Source organism: Trachemys scripta, chromosome 2 (genome assembly GCF_013100865.1).
Source record: "Trachemys scripta elegans isolate TJP31775 chromosome 2, CAS_Tse_1.0, whole genome shotgun sequence".
In the NCBI taxonomy this organism is placed as follows: Eukaryota; Metazoa; Chordata; order Testudines; family Emydidae; genus Trachemys; species Trachemys scripta.
The window spans coordinates 120,520,986-120,537,633 of record NC_048299.1 but is presented as its reverse complement, the minus strand read 5'-3'; the positions used below and the strand labels follow the sequence as shown (position 1 = coordinate 120,537,633).

The window sequence follows — 16,648 nt, the reverse complement described above, 5'->3', positions numbered from 1 at the left end:
GCTAGCTAATATGAAATAAAAAATAATTTAAGGTAAAAGCTTTTCTGCACAACAAAATTGAAAGTAGTTATATTTGGAAAAATGTAAATACCAGCACTTGCTCCACTGTAAAGAGTGAAAATAATATAGTTAATGTAGTACATGATGCTGACATTTATGAAATTGGGTTATCCTTAAAGTTTGATGTTTTCTCCTGATTCTGAATATAATTAAAACAGCAGCACCCTGTAATTCCTTTAAAATGTGAGGGGGACTCGTTGGTGCAGCACGTATTTCATTTATGTGCATTATTTTAATAGATTATAATAAATTTAGGCCTTAATTTAAATTGTCATAATTTCAGATTTAAAGAAAAGGAAAACATCTAATTTAAATAATGTTTTTTTTGTTTTTTTTTAATCTGTCCTGGCTTAAGTAACTGCATGCTGTTACTGTTGGCAGGCTCCTAAAAGAAAACTATTGCAGGTGCCAAACCTGTTGGGCCTGCTAAATGTCATGGTTGACAACCAGAGACCAAGTCAGAGAGTGGTTGGATCACATGGTCCTGCCTCAGAAGTGAAGGCACAGGCTTGTCACTTGAGAGGGGTGTTACATGGGGGACTGGAAAAGGGTCTCAGGAGGGGCAGCCTACAGAAAAGTTAACTTTGTTGCAGTCTGACTGTTAGTGCTTATGCAGGACTTTATCTCATCAGCTAAAGTTTGCAGGAATAGTGCTGGGCTGAGGTTTTGTTCTGTTGTTGTGAGATGTCTTTTGTATAGTTGCCAATGTTACAATCTGCTGCAGTTGAAGTTTTTGCTTTAGATTGCTGCAGCTTTCAAAGAAGCTTCTCTCCCTTTGACTAATTCGAGGGTTATAGGATTTGGCCAAATAACAAATCTTAAGCATGGACCACCCCTGCCATCTTTAAAGAATCTTTTCGATGTTGTTGCTCTTGTTTCCATTGGTTGGTTGGTTTTTTATTTAAGCTTCAAAGGGTTTTAATCCAATCTTAGAGAGTTTCATTGTAAGAGCATACCTTGTAGAAATTTAGCTGAATTCATATATCGAGTCAATGGGATGGTTTTAGTGTTTTAGCTAATGAGTGTATATATAATCAGTTCATGTAGTAGAATCATGAATTTTGTTGGATTTCATGGCTTGACCCTTGGTGCTAATAAGGATGTTTCTAGGTCAGCAGTTCTCAATAAATGGTCGGGAGTCCCCCGGAAGGCCATGAGCAGATACCAGGATCTCCGCCAAAATAAACCAGCGAGCAGGGCTGGCGTTAGACTCGCTGGGACCCAGGGCAGAGAGCTGAAGCCCAGGCCCCGCTGCCCGGGGCTGGGGCTGAAGGCAAAGCCCAAGCAACTTAGCTTCTTGGGGACCTGGGCAACTGCCCTGCTTGCTACCCTCTACCACCAGCCCTGGCTTTTAATCTACTGGATATGCAGAAAAACAGTTGTTGTGGCACAGGTGGGCTGTGGAATTTTTATAGCATGTTGCGGTGGCCTCAGAAAGAGAAAGGTTGAGAACCCCTGGTTTAGGTCACTGTGAAAAGTATTCCTTTTTAACGATCTTCTTGTTTTTCTGAGCATGCCATTTATTTAATATACTTGGTTTGAATAGCTGATTACTGCTTAAGAAATGAGCATGTTTAAAAATTCTTTGTATTTATGCATACAAAATGTATTATTGTTGACATAAACATATTAAGAATATAAGAATGGCCATACTGGGTCAGACCTAAGGTCTATCCAGCCCAGCATCCTGTCCTCTGACAGTGGCCAATGCCAGGTGCACCAGAGGGAATAAACAGAACGGGCAGTCATCAAGTGATCTATTCCCTGTCACTCATTCCCAGCCTCTGGCAGAAAGGAATTGTAGTAAGGAATGCTTTTTAAAAATGAAAGGCTTGCAGTTCGCTAAGTTTTAAAAATATACAAGCTTATTTTATCCTAAATCATAAGAAGCTGATGTTTTCATTTTAGAGTAAAGCATGACTTAGCAACTCTAACAACTCCTACAAATGTTACCTAACTTTAAATATTCTCAAACGTGTGTGTTTAAAAACAAACCCGTAGATTTACCTCTTTCACAAGGGAAGTGGGGGAATAAGTTAGTATACTTCATTAGCTGAAAACTGTAGTAAGGAACTTTTGTGCCATCTTTTCTTTCAGGTCTTTCGTAAAAGAAAGTAGATTAGGCAGAGTTTGTGTATCTGAAATGTTTAAACTGTAAATTTCTGGGACACTGGCCATTTTGATCACCTGCCTCTGTGTCATAGTATGTATGGCATTTTTTTTGCGCTGGAGGGTGGGCTAAAGGAAATTAAAAATCATCCTTACATGACCCTTGCTTCAACCTCAACTGTGTAGAGGTTATTTTTCCATAACTAAGTGCATACACCTGCAGACATGGAATTAGAAGACAGGACCCACAGCTTTAGAATACATCCCTTTTCTGCCACTTGTCTTTACTACTTATCTGTTTAGCAATGGAAGGACTTTTTTAACGTTCTAAGCTGCAATATGCTCGTTCAAATATTTTACACACTCTTGCTCCAGTGGATTCAATGACAAAAAATTCCATGGATTGAAAATCGGTATTTTGCCTATTACACCCCAAACCACCCACAACAAAAATAGTTAATAACCTTATTTAATCACAACCCAATTTCTGCAATGAATAAAGCAGCTGCATGAGTTTTCAAGGAGATACATATATGTAAATCTGGAGGGGTAAAAAAGTCAAATGACACCCAGATTTGAATTTTTTACTTTAGGCTAAGTTCTTAATGACCTGCAACATTATCAAACAATTTGAGTTTTCTTCGTACTTCTTAAAAACATTCCCTTTTGCCTTCAGAATAAATTTAGCAATTTTCTGACTAAACCAGTCTTCTAAGCAAGAGTTAGTGTGACTGAAATATGTCTCTGATTAGGGCTGTCAGTTAATAGCAGTCAAATCACGCAATTAACTCAAAAAAATTAATCGCACTGTTTAATAAATTTCAGTTGGTACTCTAATATTTTGGATGTCTTTTACATTTTCAAATATATTGATTTCAATTACAACACAATACAAAGTGTACAGTACTCACTTTATATTATTTTTATTACAGATATTTGCACTGTAAAAATGATAAACAAAAGAAAGTGTTTTTCAGTTCACCTTATACAAGTACCGTAGTGCAATCTCTTTATCATGAAAGTGCAACTTACAAATGTCGATTTTTTTTTTTGTTACATAACTACACTCAAAAACAAAACCATGTAAAACTTCAGAGCCTACAAGTTCACTCAGTCCTACTTCTTGTTCAAACAGTCGCTAAGAGAAACAAGTTTGTTTGTGTTTACAGGAGACAATGCAGCTTGCTTCTTATTTACAGTGTCATCTGAAAGTGAGAACAGAGGTTTGCATGGCCCTTTCGTAGCCAGCATTGCAAGGTATTTATGTCCTAGATATGCTAAACATTCATATGCCCCTTCATGCCTTGGCCACCATTCCAGAGGACATGCTTCCATGCTGATGACGCTCGTTAATAAAATTTGTGACTGAACTCCTTGGGGGAGAATTGTATGTCTCCTGCTCTGTTTTACACCTGCATTCTGCCATATATTTCATGTTATAGCAGTCTTGGATGATGACCCAGCATGTTGTTTGTTTTAAGAACACTTTCACTGCAGGTTTGACAAAACACATAGAAGGTACCAATCTGAGATTTCTAAAGATAGCTACAGCACTCGACCCAAGATTTAAGAATCTGAAGTGCTTTCCAAAAGCTGATCAGGGTGGGGTGTGAAACATGCTTTCAGAAGTCTTAAAAGAGCAGCACTCCAATGCGGAAAATACAGAACCCAAACCACCAAAAAAGAAAATCAACCTTTTGCTGGTGGCATCTGACTGAAATGATGAAAATGAATATGCATTGGTCTGCACTGCTTTGGATCGAGCAGAACCCATCATCAGCATGGACATGTCCTCTGGAATGGTGGGTGAAGCATGAAGGGACATATGAATGTTTAGCACATCTGGCAGGTAAATATTTTCCAGCGCTGGCTACAACAGTGCCATGTGAACGCCTGTTCTCACTTTCAGGTGACATTGAAAACAAGAAGCGGGCAGCATTAATTCCTGCAAATGTAAACAAACTTATTTGAGCGATTGTCTGAACAAGAAGTAGGACTGAGTGCACTTGTAGGCTCTAAAGTTTTACATTGTTTTGTTTGAGTGCATTTATATAACAAAAAAATTACATTTGGAAGTTGTGCTTTCACGGTAAAGAGATTGCACTTCAGTATTTGAGGTGAACTGAAAAATACAATTTCTTTTGTTTATCATTTTTACAGTGCAAATATTTTTAATAAAAATATAAAGTGAGTAGTGTGCACTTTGTAATCTGTGTTGTAATTGAAATCAATATATTTGAAAATGTGAAAAACATCCAAAAATGTTTATATAAATGGTATTCTATTGTTTCACAGCATGATTAATCGTGATTCATTTTTTTATCGCAGTTAATTTTTTTAATCGCTTGGCAGCCCTATCTCTGATAGAAGATGGCTGCAACTTTAACTGTAGAGAAGCTACTATCTCTTCATCACATAAGACAGGAGTGGCAAACATATTGCCTGCCCAAAGGACCCACAGCTCCTGCGGAAATTAATAAAGGAATCTGCCTATAGCTCTACCACAGTATAAAAGGGTTGGGAGGGAGCTAAAATAAAAGTGGGTGGAGTGGAAGAGGGAGGTAATATCTTAGCCCCTACCCTACCTCCCTTAGCAGTAGTGCCACACATGCCCCTCAGCTTTGGCTTAGGAGAGGGTCCTTCCCAGTGCTCCCCGCCCACATGAAGTCACCCTTTGTCTCTTTCCTCACCTCACTCCATTTCTGCAGTCACCAGTCTCCCAGCACTGGGATCAGAAGAACCTTCTTTCCAGACTTCCCCCTTATTGCCACTGCTGCTGGGCCTCATACTACTAAGGAAAAGGACATTTTTTTTTTTATTACTACGCTTCCATCTTAGTCCAGGAACCAGGACCTGGCAGGCAGGAAGAGTGGGGAGAAGAATCAACGAATGGGGTAGAGAAGCAGAACAAGAGAGGGTAGGAAAAAGGGGGCATGGGGGAAAGGAAGTTGATGAGAAGAGGAGAACATGGGGGGTGGGAGAGAATGCCAAAGTGAGGTTGGGTGGGAGTAGAGAGGGTATGTGTGAGGAGGTGGTGTGAGTGTCCAAAATGGGACAATGGATAGGGAAAAGAGGGGACAGTCACATAAAGAATGGAGGTCATGGGGGCGAAGAAAGGAGGTTTCAGGAATGCAAAGGGTTTCTTGTGATAAGTCTTTAAATGTGATATTTTACTTGGCTAGCTAAAGGACACTGCACTCAGAAGACTGCAGAATTTTCTTCCTAGTGAAATTCTTACTCACAGAACAAATTTAACATGCCTGATATAAGGCAAATAGAAAATAACTATTTTCATATAAGCAATGAAAACTCCCTGAAAAAATTGAACTCCTGGATGTTGGTCCTTATTCTGCAATTTAGTGTTTGGAGCAGCTGCACTATTCGGCCCATTGTGTATGCAGTAGATTTTGCTGTGGTACATCATTAGAGGAATTTTAATACTTATGCAGTTCTGAACTTCAGCAACTTTTTTGTTTTTGTTTTACTTTTTAGGTGTATTAAACTTCAATCCGGATGCAGCTGATTTCATTCCCAGAGAGAGAGAGACTCCTGATGTAAATTGGAGAAGTCTGAGTAGATTAGAATCCAATAGGAATCAGAACAGAAATGATACTCTACCACTTCCTAGTCAGTCTTCTGATAGAGGCACAGACTATGAGAGCTCTTCCACAAAGCAACCCAGCTTTTATAGTTCAGAAAGCCAGTACTGTAGCCAGCAAGATTTTCTCCAGCATGGTGGTACCAGTAAACCTCATAAGAATCATAGTTTTCGGGGTCAGCGATGGCAGAGATCTAGAAGTGATAGGACATATACTAGAAACCGGATAAGGCAATCATCTACTGATGGTACAAAAGACATGACAGTTTTAGATACCACGTTAGTACCAAGGTGGAGAGTCAATCCTAAAGAATACAATGACTTTTGCTCTTCAGAGAGTGACAAGGAGGTATCTGGTGCAGATAATAGAGGGGCAAAACCAAAGAAAACACATTTGATGCCTGCACCTGGAAGAGGTCTCAAAGAGAAGGGGAAGCAATTACATGAGCGGGATAAGAGAGTGACATCTAAACAGAAGGATATGTTTAAAAACATACAATCTCTGGATCTGACTCAGTCTGACTCTTCAGAAGCATCTGTTGCCAAAGCATTGTTCGATGGATATGCTGGCAATAGTGATGAACAAAAAAGATATCCATTTGCGAACAAGAAATACCCCAGGAAGTCCATGTGGAGTAAACCCCAGTTTGGTAAAGAAATCCAGAAAAAACAAGATACTCACCGCAGTAAAAATACAAAAGAAGTTAAGAAGCCTCCTCTTACTTACGCTCCAAAAGATAAAATTAGCGAGAGGAGCAAAGAATCAGGTGTTCACAACAAAGATCAAAACTTGACCAGCATAACACAAGCTCACCAATTAAGGGAATCAGTCAAATGTGGTGGAAGACAGCTTCACCTACAGGTGGGACACACAGCCTCCCTTCATTGCAATTGGACTCAGTATTGGAAAAAGCAGAGTGATGTACCAAGGAACAAGGAAACTCATACAGGTAAGTTTCTTGGACTGATTTAGACCTCCAAATTAAAGGTCTGGTCCTATGAGATGAACAATTTCAACTGCTATTGAAGTTAGTTGAAGATGGTTGGCATTTCACAGGAGTTGCTCAACACCTCACAGGGTCTGTTTCAAAGGATGCAAAGGATACTTAACATACCTGGATTATATTTAAATGCATCTGTTTGCTATGTGTCTGGTGATTTTCCATAATTCCCACTTCATTATAGAAAGGTGGCAGCCTTTCCACAGGTGGTGTTTAAAGCTGAATTTTGTATCTTTTGTAAATCAGACTTCAAAATGGAGGTCACGTCAGGGACAAGAGTAGAATTGTGGGGGAAATGTAAAGTGATTTGAACAAGTGTTCTAAAGCTGGAGTATCCTTAAATTAAATTGTCAAAGTTGCAAAAGTTTTCTAATGTTTTGTTGCACACAGAGAGGAGCTAATTAAGGGATGAGTAAAATGAAACTCCTATTGCTGGACTCTCCTTTCTGAGATCAAGCATATGGTACCAAAAAGATGTAATATTGGAAATACAAAAAAAGCTGTTAGGCCTTAGTTTGGGAACAGTGGAGTGGAAAGGTGTGGCACTGAACATCAATGAGAAGATCACCAACACAGTGTTCAAACTGTGTGGTGGAACTTGTGAAAAGTCTTCATTTCCAGGCTTTGGAACTCAAACATATCCAAAACCCTCCAAAACCACAGCACTGATTTCTATTTTTCATCTAAAGAAATAGCTCCTTCACTCAGGCCTGGCCTACACTACAAAGATAGGTTGGATGTCACCTTGCATCGACTTACATGTGTGTGTCTACACTCAGATTTGATTGCTGCCTATGTAAGTGCCCCTGTTAGGGCGACATAACACCCCTGCCCAAATGGCATTGAGCCATGCTTGAAGTATTGTGGTTGATGCAGAGCGAGTGTAAATGCTGTGTAACCTATCTTGACCTTAACAGTCCTTCAGCAACTGTCCCACAATGATCATTCTGGTCACAATTGTGAACTCCACTGCCCAGGTGTCAGAGACCAGAAGCCATGTCTCCCCACCTTTTAAACCCTCACCAATTTTTTAAAATGCCTTTTCCTGATTTCCCACTTTGGCAGCTCTCCCTCATTGTGTACAGCTGCTCAACCAACCATGCCGGCTTCATGTGTGTCTGCCTGTAGTAGACATGAGGTATTGGATCTCCTAGATGTATGGGGAGAAGAGGCTGTGTAGGCAGAGCTATGAAATAGTCATAGAAACATGAATGAAAATATTGCATAGCGGATGCAGGTAGCAGCAGCAGTGCCGCATGAAAGCAAAGATGCTGCAGCAGGCATTCTACAAGGCCATGGAGGCCGACAGTTGAGCTGATGCCAAGCTGCACACCTGTCGCTTTTACCATGAGTTGCATGCAATACTTGGCAGAGAACCCACCAACATCTGCAGACCACTGTGGATATCTTGGAGGAGCCTGAGATAGAGACCCATGTGATCAACAGTGAGGTGGAGGTGGGAGATGTTGTAGGGGAATCCAGCTATGCTGCGAGCCATGTACTTTCACTACTCCACCGCGGACTAGCAAGTCCTGCCAGCTGAGCACAGAGGAACCTGATGAAGTTAGCCAGACACAGGTATTGCCTTTAATTGTTTTACTTGTATGAGACGAGGTAGCAATATAATTTTGCAATATAATCAGCAACCAGATAGTTGTCTGCTTCTCAATCCCCTGTATGGTTAGGTGGGCGGGGTGAGAGGGAGGATGTGGGGGTGGCATGCAGAGCAGTTCATAGGAATGTTCTCAGGAAGATGCAAAGAAATCTTCATGAAGGCTTCATAGATGTACTCTGCAGTCCTCTCCTGAAGGTTTCTAGGAGTGGCTGCCTTATTTACTCCTCAATGGTAGGTCACTTTCCCATGCCACTCTGTGATGACTTCGCCTGGCACCATTGCAGTTCACAGGCTAGTGGCATATGGGTCTGGACAGCTTTGGGACACCCATAGCAGCTATGCTTTCTGTGCCTTTGTTACCCTCAGGAGTGAGACATCAGCTAAAATAACTACTGCCTGTGGAAAATTAATGCCACAGTATTATTGCCCTATGTTCGTACACATGGAAATAAAGGCTGATGTTTCATATAATGGAAAAATTCCTTCCTCACTTCTCCCCAACCCTTCCCCCCAGCTTCTATGCCCTTGGTGGGCCATATTCCCAGTGCCTGGGACTGGAGAGCTAGACTGTGCAGAGGCACTTCAAAGCTGAAGTGTCAACAAGCATGGTTTTATTAAAAATATTTATGGGATTAAGAGAATGGGGTTCTGAAATTTATTTTTCACTTTCCATTGTGACTGTAAATCCAATGATACATTCTGTTTTATTTGTAGCTACTGCTGTTGGGGCCCTGTGGGATACCCCTTCCACACTATGGAATGCCTGACCCTGATGAGAACGAGAAAGAAGGGGACTGTGGAGGATATGTTCATTGAGATCCTCCAAGCTAGTGCTGCACTGGACTGTGAATGGGGGCCCTGCTATGTGAATGTGGCAGACTGTGTAGAAAAGCCCAGAGGTCCCAGTGGGAAAAGGAGATGGAGATGCACCGGGACATGAGTCTTTTTAGTCAGGAAACACAAATGCTGCAGACTCTAGTTGATCTACGGGTTCAACAGTCATGATCTCACTTCCATTTTAGCACCTCCCTGTAGTGAGGTGGAGTGGCCTCCCACTGAACCAGAGGGGGCAGGACCACACTCTGAGCCCAGGTGGGTGGAGCCAAGCTGTGCCCATCCCTCCCACTGGAAGTCAGGAGGCAAGACAGGAAGTATAAAGGGCAGGTCCTAGAGCTCAATTGTGCTGCAGACACCGGAGGAGACGGACGCCTTTCACCCCACCTTTTCCTGATGCTAGAAACCATATAGGAACCCCACTGAGCTGAGGACTGGCCAGAGCTGCTAGCTGACCGAGGCACTGAGGAGGCAGCTAGTGGCAATCCCAGCATCTACCCTGAGGAAATGGAGTACCCCCACGAATCCAGATATACCCCCAAGGGGAGGAGGTGGCCCAGGGACAGCTGACCCAGTCTGTCTGCAGTGCTGCCAAAAACCTGGTCAGCGTGTTGCGGCTGGATTCCCCGCTGACCTACTGGTGGAACACTCTGTAGGGCCCTGGGCTGGGACCCGGTGGAGTTGGGTGGGCCCGGGTTCCCTTGCCCCCCATTATGGGGTGGCAGCCTCCCCACCTTAGGCCACAAGGCCTGCATTTGTCTGCCATCTACCTGAGCCAAGATGTCAGGCAATAGACTGCCTACTGCTCTGCCCCATCTCAGAGGTCAGAGAAACCCCTCCTGAGGCCTGAGACTGTTTGGTACCCAGTCCTGAGACTAATTGCGTCTCTGCCCCTGCCTAAGGGCCAGAGATCACACACTGCTCATTTCCCTGCCTTGCTTGAGGGCCGGAAGCTTTTAGACTGTTTGGTGCCCTGCCCTGACAAAGGCCCAAGCCATACATCCTTGCAGCTCTGCCTTGCCTAAGGGCCAGAGCCCTAGACTGTTTACTCTGCTAAATCCCTGACTGTGGGTGATGCCCACTGATGATGTGATGTGGAGTGGCCTCCCACTGACCCAGAGGGGAAGGACCCACTGCTAACCCACTACATTCCCTTACAACCTCTCAACATTCCAGGTGGCATCATGGGCTGAATCCCTACCCCTGTTACTCCATGCCTGGGGACAGTAAGGACAACCAGAACTTCACATACATCCCCCTGGCTCTCTCAGGTCAGCGTACGTGTAGCCAAAATGGACTGAAATGGACAGGAATGTTTTCTACTGTTCTAATTTTAAAGTTCTGTTCTGATTTATTTTAGAAGTTTGAATTTTGTTTGTTTTTAATTGTACTTTTTGTCTTTATTTTTTGAAAATAAATCCATCTTTATTACTTCACAGCATGTACTCCAGGATGCCTAGTTCTACTCAAAGCATCTACTATTTGTAAATGTACAGGACCACTGAATTCATAGGTACAGTTAAAAAAAAAAAAAAAAAAAGTGTTAATTACAAATGTACAGCAAACATGGCAAAATTCATAGATGCATTAAAAGACCATGTGATGTTCATAAATGGTACACAATTCCTAACAGCCTCTAAAACTTGAAACTGCTGGCCAGGAATGGCACAGCACATTACTGTGCTCCTTCAGCCACATAGATCCGCAATGAGATCTTTAATGGCCCTTGTGTCTGCCTGCTGAAAGTAATCAGACAGCCACTCCATCTCTGCCCTCTACCCCAGTGGCATTTTTCCCCTCTTTGCTCAACAGATATGCAAGATACAAAAGACAGCTATAACCAGGGGGATATTTTTCTCACTGTGATCTAATCTAGTGAGTAAACACTGCCAGCATCCCTTCAGTCTGCTGAAAGCACATTCAAATGTCATTCTACACCTACTGAGCTGGTAGTTGAAACTTTGGTGTGTCAGGGTAGCCAGGGTAAGGCTTCATGAGGCTTCACCACTATTGCCATTTCAGCATCGCCAATGAAATATGCTGGCTGGAAAAGCATGACCCTGCCTGCAGCTTCCTGTGAACAGTCCTGTTGTTCTTAAAGATGTGCACATCCCATACCTTCCTTGACCAGCCCATGTACATTTGCAGAACCACAGAAAAGGAGCCATTTCTGTTGATGTACTCTGTCAAGGTGGATTGGTGCCAAATTAGGATTGGTACACCATTTATCACCCCAACACAGTTTGGGAACTCCATTGCTGCAAATCCATCCACGATGCCCTGCATTTTTCCTAGAATTGCTGTCCTGTGTAACAGGATCTGCTAAATCGCGGTATACGCTGGTGTGGTAACAGCCTCTGCTGTTGATTTTCCAACTCCAAAAGATTTCCCATTGACTGGTAGCAATCCAGCTTTGCAAGATTCCACTGTGTGATTGCCACTTACTTCTTAACTGTCAATGCAGCTCTTATTCTGGTGTTCATCCACTGGAGGGCGAGGGCCAGAAAAAAGTGCTGTGTGTGCGGGTGTGGCACACTTTACCTCCAAGCACCACCCTGGAACTCCCATATTCACACATTGCATAATTATGATATATTTCATACAAAGCATGTCATGTAAGATACCTTATGAAAGGTCATGATCTGCTGAAACCCATACTGTCAAAATACCTATATTGTTAGTGTGCGTCAAGTTATGAGACTTTGCTGTATGGTTGTTTCTGAAATATGCTGTAAATTTGCTAGTGACATATAAAGGATGTAATCCCTGCCCCAGAGGGTGTTCAACGACAGTTAATGAGCAGGAGAGTTGTAATAAAAGTTTTTTTTACAATTCAGTCACAGTTGCACAAGACCACACCAGGGGAATCACTCAACCCTGTGACTCAGCAAAGCCCACCAGGATGTGTTTGGGCTAGTATTTTCCAGGCAGGTGGACTGAGGGTATAAAATAAGGGACAGTAGCATCATGCATTTGCCTTTCTCCTCCCCCACCTATGCTGGAAACAAGAATGCTGAGAAGGCAAAGACTTCAACTGAGGAGACTGGTCCCAGGTTTGAGAGAGAGAAATCTGTATTAAGAACTGTACATCCAGTGGGGGTGAGAAAAATGCTTGATCTAAATACTGCCTTGTGTAATAAGGTGTTTGAGACTTAGATTGTGTGCTTACCTTTTATTTTTCTTTGGTAACTTTTTCTGACCTCTTATACCTACCACTTATTATCACTTACAGTCTTTCTGTAGTAAATAAATCTGTTTTATATTTTACCTAAAACTGTATTTTGGTTGAGGTGCTTGGGGAAATCTCACCTCAGGTTACAAAGGCTGGTGAGGGAGGGGCAGACTGGGTAATAAACTTACACTGACCAGGGCAAGACAGTACAGCTCTGGGGTGCAAGGCTGAGGTGATGGGAGAAATTGATTGGTGCCTTTTTCTGTGTGATTTGTGAGTGGCTTTGGGAGCATTCACGAAATCTAGCTGAATGTGATGCTCAACATGCTGTTGTGCTGAGTGATAGCAGCTCCTGGAGGGGTGGACTGCTTGTCACTAGCAAAGCATTGTGAAAGACAGCCGAGGCTGGAGAGTTAAGGGGGCACAGTGGTACCCCAGTTCCAGGTTCTGCCCAAGGGATCCCGTCACAGTGGGTTTGTGGTATTTTTAAAACGCTTAAAAACTATGGAATAAGGATGGTATTATGGGATGGAGAAAGTTACATGATGTCAACTTGACTCTTGCCCTCAGCCTCCCCAACCCCCATGCAGCTTGTGTGTACCCCATAACATGTTGCAACAATTTATCAAAAGGTATTTTACTGGAGGGTGATGCAGAGTACCTGGGTGTACCTCTCGTACACCGAAGTTTGTGTTGGGATGGGCACTGCTGGTAAGGATGTGTAGAACCAACCCAAGCAGCCATACTCTAACTGCAGTGGCTTTACGCTGACATAACTTAAGTCAACCAAAGTTTGTAGTGTAAATGTGGTCTTGCAGCAGCAGGCTGTCCTCCTTTAAAGCAGACCAACTATTAGATGGTACCCCAACATACACGAGCCAGTGTTCTACACAACCACATAATATTTAAGAATTATGTATTAATACCTAATTAATATTAAGAAATACTTAAGAGGAAAAGAAGTCTTAATAAGATTGGTTTCAGAGTAGCAGCCGTGTTAGTCTGTATCCGCAAAAAGAACAGGAGTACTTGTGGCACCTTAGAGACTAACAAATTTATTAGAGCATAAGCTTTCGTGGACTACAGCCCACTTCTTTGGATGCATATAGAATGGAACATATATTGAGGAGATATATATATATATATATACACACATACAGAGAGCATAAACAGGTGGGAGTTGTCTTACCAACTCTGAGAGGCCAATTAAGTAAGAGGAAAAAAAACTTTTGAAGTGATAATCAAGATAGCCCAGTACAGACAGTTTGATAAGAAGTGTGAGAATACTTACAAGGGGAGATAGATTCAATGTTTGTAATGGCTCAGCCATTCCCAGTCCTTATTCAATCCTGAGTTGTTTGTGTCTAGTTTGAATATCAATTCCAGCTCAGCAGTCTCTCGTTGGAGTCTGTTTTTGAAGTTTTTCTGTTGTAATATAGCCACCTGCAGGTCTGTCACTGAATGACCAGACAGGTTAAAGTGTTCTCCCACTGGTTTTTGAGTATTATGATTCCTGATGTCAGATTTGTGTCCATTAATTCTTTTGCGTAGAGACTGTCTGGTTTGGCCAATGTACATGGCAGAGGGGCATTGCTGGCACATGATGGCATATTGGTAGATGTGCAGGTGAACGAGCCCCTGATGGTATGGCTGATGTGATTAGGTCCTATGATGATGTCACTTGAATAGATATGTGGACAGAGTTGGCATTGGGATTTGTTACAAGGATAGGTTCCTGGGTTAGGGGTTGTCTGTAAGCGAGGACAGGTCTGTCTCCCAAGATCTGTGAGAGTAAAGGATCATCTTTCAGGATAGGTTGTAGATCTCTGATGATGCGCCGGAGAGGTTTTAGTTGGGGGCTGAAGGTGACAGCTAGTGGTGTTCTGTTATTTTCTTTTTTGGGCCTGTCTTGTAGGAGGTGACTTCTGGGTACTCGTCTGGCTCTGTCAATCTGTTTTTTCACTTCAGCAGGTGGGTATTGTAGTTTTAAGAATGTTTGATAGTTGGTAAGACAACTCCCACCTGTTTATGCTCTCTGTATGTGTGTGTATATATCTCCTCGATATATGTTCCATTCTATATGCATCCGAAGAAGTGGGCTGTAGTCCACGAAAGCTTATGCTCTAATAAATTTGTTAGTCTCTAAGGTGCCACAAGTACTCCTGTTCTTTTTGCTTAATAAGATTGAAGCCATTGTGGTATTTGGTGGCCCTTTTGAAAGGTATCTCTTTCACTGTTCCCAGTGGGACTGAGCATCTTGATTCCACCATCATCCCCAAGGGCAGGATGTGGCATCAGTCCCATTGAGGACTGTGGGAGATGGTCATTTTGGAAGGGAAAAAATTTTTGTGCCAGGTAACTTGACAAATAAGTAAAAAAATGACCATTTATCCTAAATGTCTTCAAAAGCCACCATTGCACCGGATCCCATCATCAGGCCAGAAGGGAACGTGAAAGTAGCATGTATGTGCTAGGGAACCCAAATTACACTATTGCCCTATCACCAACTTTTCAAACTTTCCATATTAAAATTCTATGCATTGGCAGCATTGTAATATTTCTTTTAGGCTTAGTGGTCATTTTTCCTCATTTTTTCATAACTTAAAAATATTAAATTGTCCTTCAGGAGAAACCTTAAATGCACCCTGTAGTGACACAGTGCAAAACCAGTCAACTATGATTAAGGTATTTTAGGTTTTGTGGACTCAGATTAGATTAAACTGACTTCTAAAGAGGCACTTGTTTGTTTGTTTTTCTTCTTCTCCTCTCCTCCCCCCACTCCTCCACTATAGCTACAGGGCAGAGTTAAGGCTGTTTGGCTGCCCTAACTATATTTGCACACTTTAATGTATTTTCAGACTTTTCCCACCATCTGTTTTTAGTTTCTTCCACCTTGTGTTTAAGGTGCACTTCCCTCTGTGTTTTCAGGGTAGTCATTGATGCTACTTTGCATACTAAAAGGGTCCCATATTATGGCAACCATCCCTTTGGCCTAGAGTATTTGAATGTGGCTCTGTCTGGGAGCCCACAACTCTGCTCCTAAAACAGCCAGTTAGAAAGTGCTTCCTCTTGTGCGTGGAGTATGAAATCTTCTGCATGTTCCCAATACTGCATTATTCAACTGGTCTGTAAATAATGCACAGGTACAGGATTTTAACTTCATTTACTTTGAGATTTGTATAGTGATGTACGTTTTGCGGTATTCTTTGTAAATATTAGAAAAAAGCTAAATTTTCTCTTCTGCCAGATAAGAATCACTGATAGGTTTAAAGGAAACACCTGAACAATTTATTATTGCTTTTGCCCAAATTTAAGAGACTGACACACAAGATAGTTGAACATTTGTATCACATTTTTGGATTGGAATCTTTCAGCTTTTCTAACCGAGGAAAAAGCTTTTCATTACATCCATAGGAAGAAATAAATTCTAAAATTGCATTTAAAGTGTAGAATATTTTGGTGCTATTTTTAGTGTGTATAACTTGTGTATATTATCTTGATTGATTTAGGTGTGTACATATTGAATTTTCTTTTCAGGTTCTCTGATAGAGCAGCTGACCACAGAGAAATATGAGTGTATGGTGTGCTGTGAGGTGATCCGAACAATAGCCCCAGTATGGAGCTGTCAGAATTGTTATCATGTGTTTCATCTGAACTGCATTAAGAAGTGGGCAAGATCACCAGCATCGCAAGCCGAAGGTAGGTATTTTTATCATCAGATGTACAGAGAAGTTCACATTTTTCATGGTATGTGCAAGAAGAGAAATTCTGGTCCTAAATTACCTATTCATTTAAGTTGATTAGTACAACTGCCTCCGAGTAAAGCAAGCTGTAAATCAGAAATGGGCAAATTTTATGGTTCTTCACATTACAGCTCTGTTATTTTTCTATACTTTTGGCTGAATGAACTTCCGGGGGAGTGAGAGTGTGTGTGTGTGTGTGTGTGTGTGTGTGTGTGTGAGAGAGTGAATGATAGTGGCATGCCAGTACTGCTATAGTTACAGTTGCATTAAGACATCTGTTTGATGGTTGCCTTATTCTAAGTTCTCTAGAATTGATGTACTTAGTTGGATTTATTTGAAATTTGATGTGCGTTGGGGGTGCAGGGTAGAGTTATTCACCCATATTGGAGTCATGTGTATGTACTGTTCTGGCAATATGAACCCTGAACAAAATAGCCATTTTTAAAGAAACTCATGGATGGGGTTTTTTTTCCACTTAGCAGTTGAGATCAAACTGTTTGACTCCATTTTCATCCA

General features: G+C 41.9%; 1 protein-coding gene across 4 annotated transcripts in view; it reads left to right on the top strand.

Annotated features, from left to right (window-relative positions):
* Positions 1–16,648, top strand: part of NFX1 (nuclear transcription factor, X-box binding 1) — a 196,391-nt gene that overhangs the window by 17,308 nt on the left and 162,435 nt on the right. For all 4 annotated transcript variants that reach the window (XR_004644583.1, XR_004644584.1, XM_034761492.1 and 1 more), the window contains exons 2-3: positions 5,662–6,717; positions 15,927–16,088. Coding sequence is in view for 2 of the 4 variants with exons in the window: in XM_034761492.1 (XP_034617383.1) it covers positions 5,662–6,717; positions 15,927–16,088 (1,218 nt within the window). In the remaining 2 variants the exon portion in view is untranslated. The remainder of the gene's footprint in view (positions 1–5,661; positions 6,718–15,926; positions 16,089–16,648) is intronic.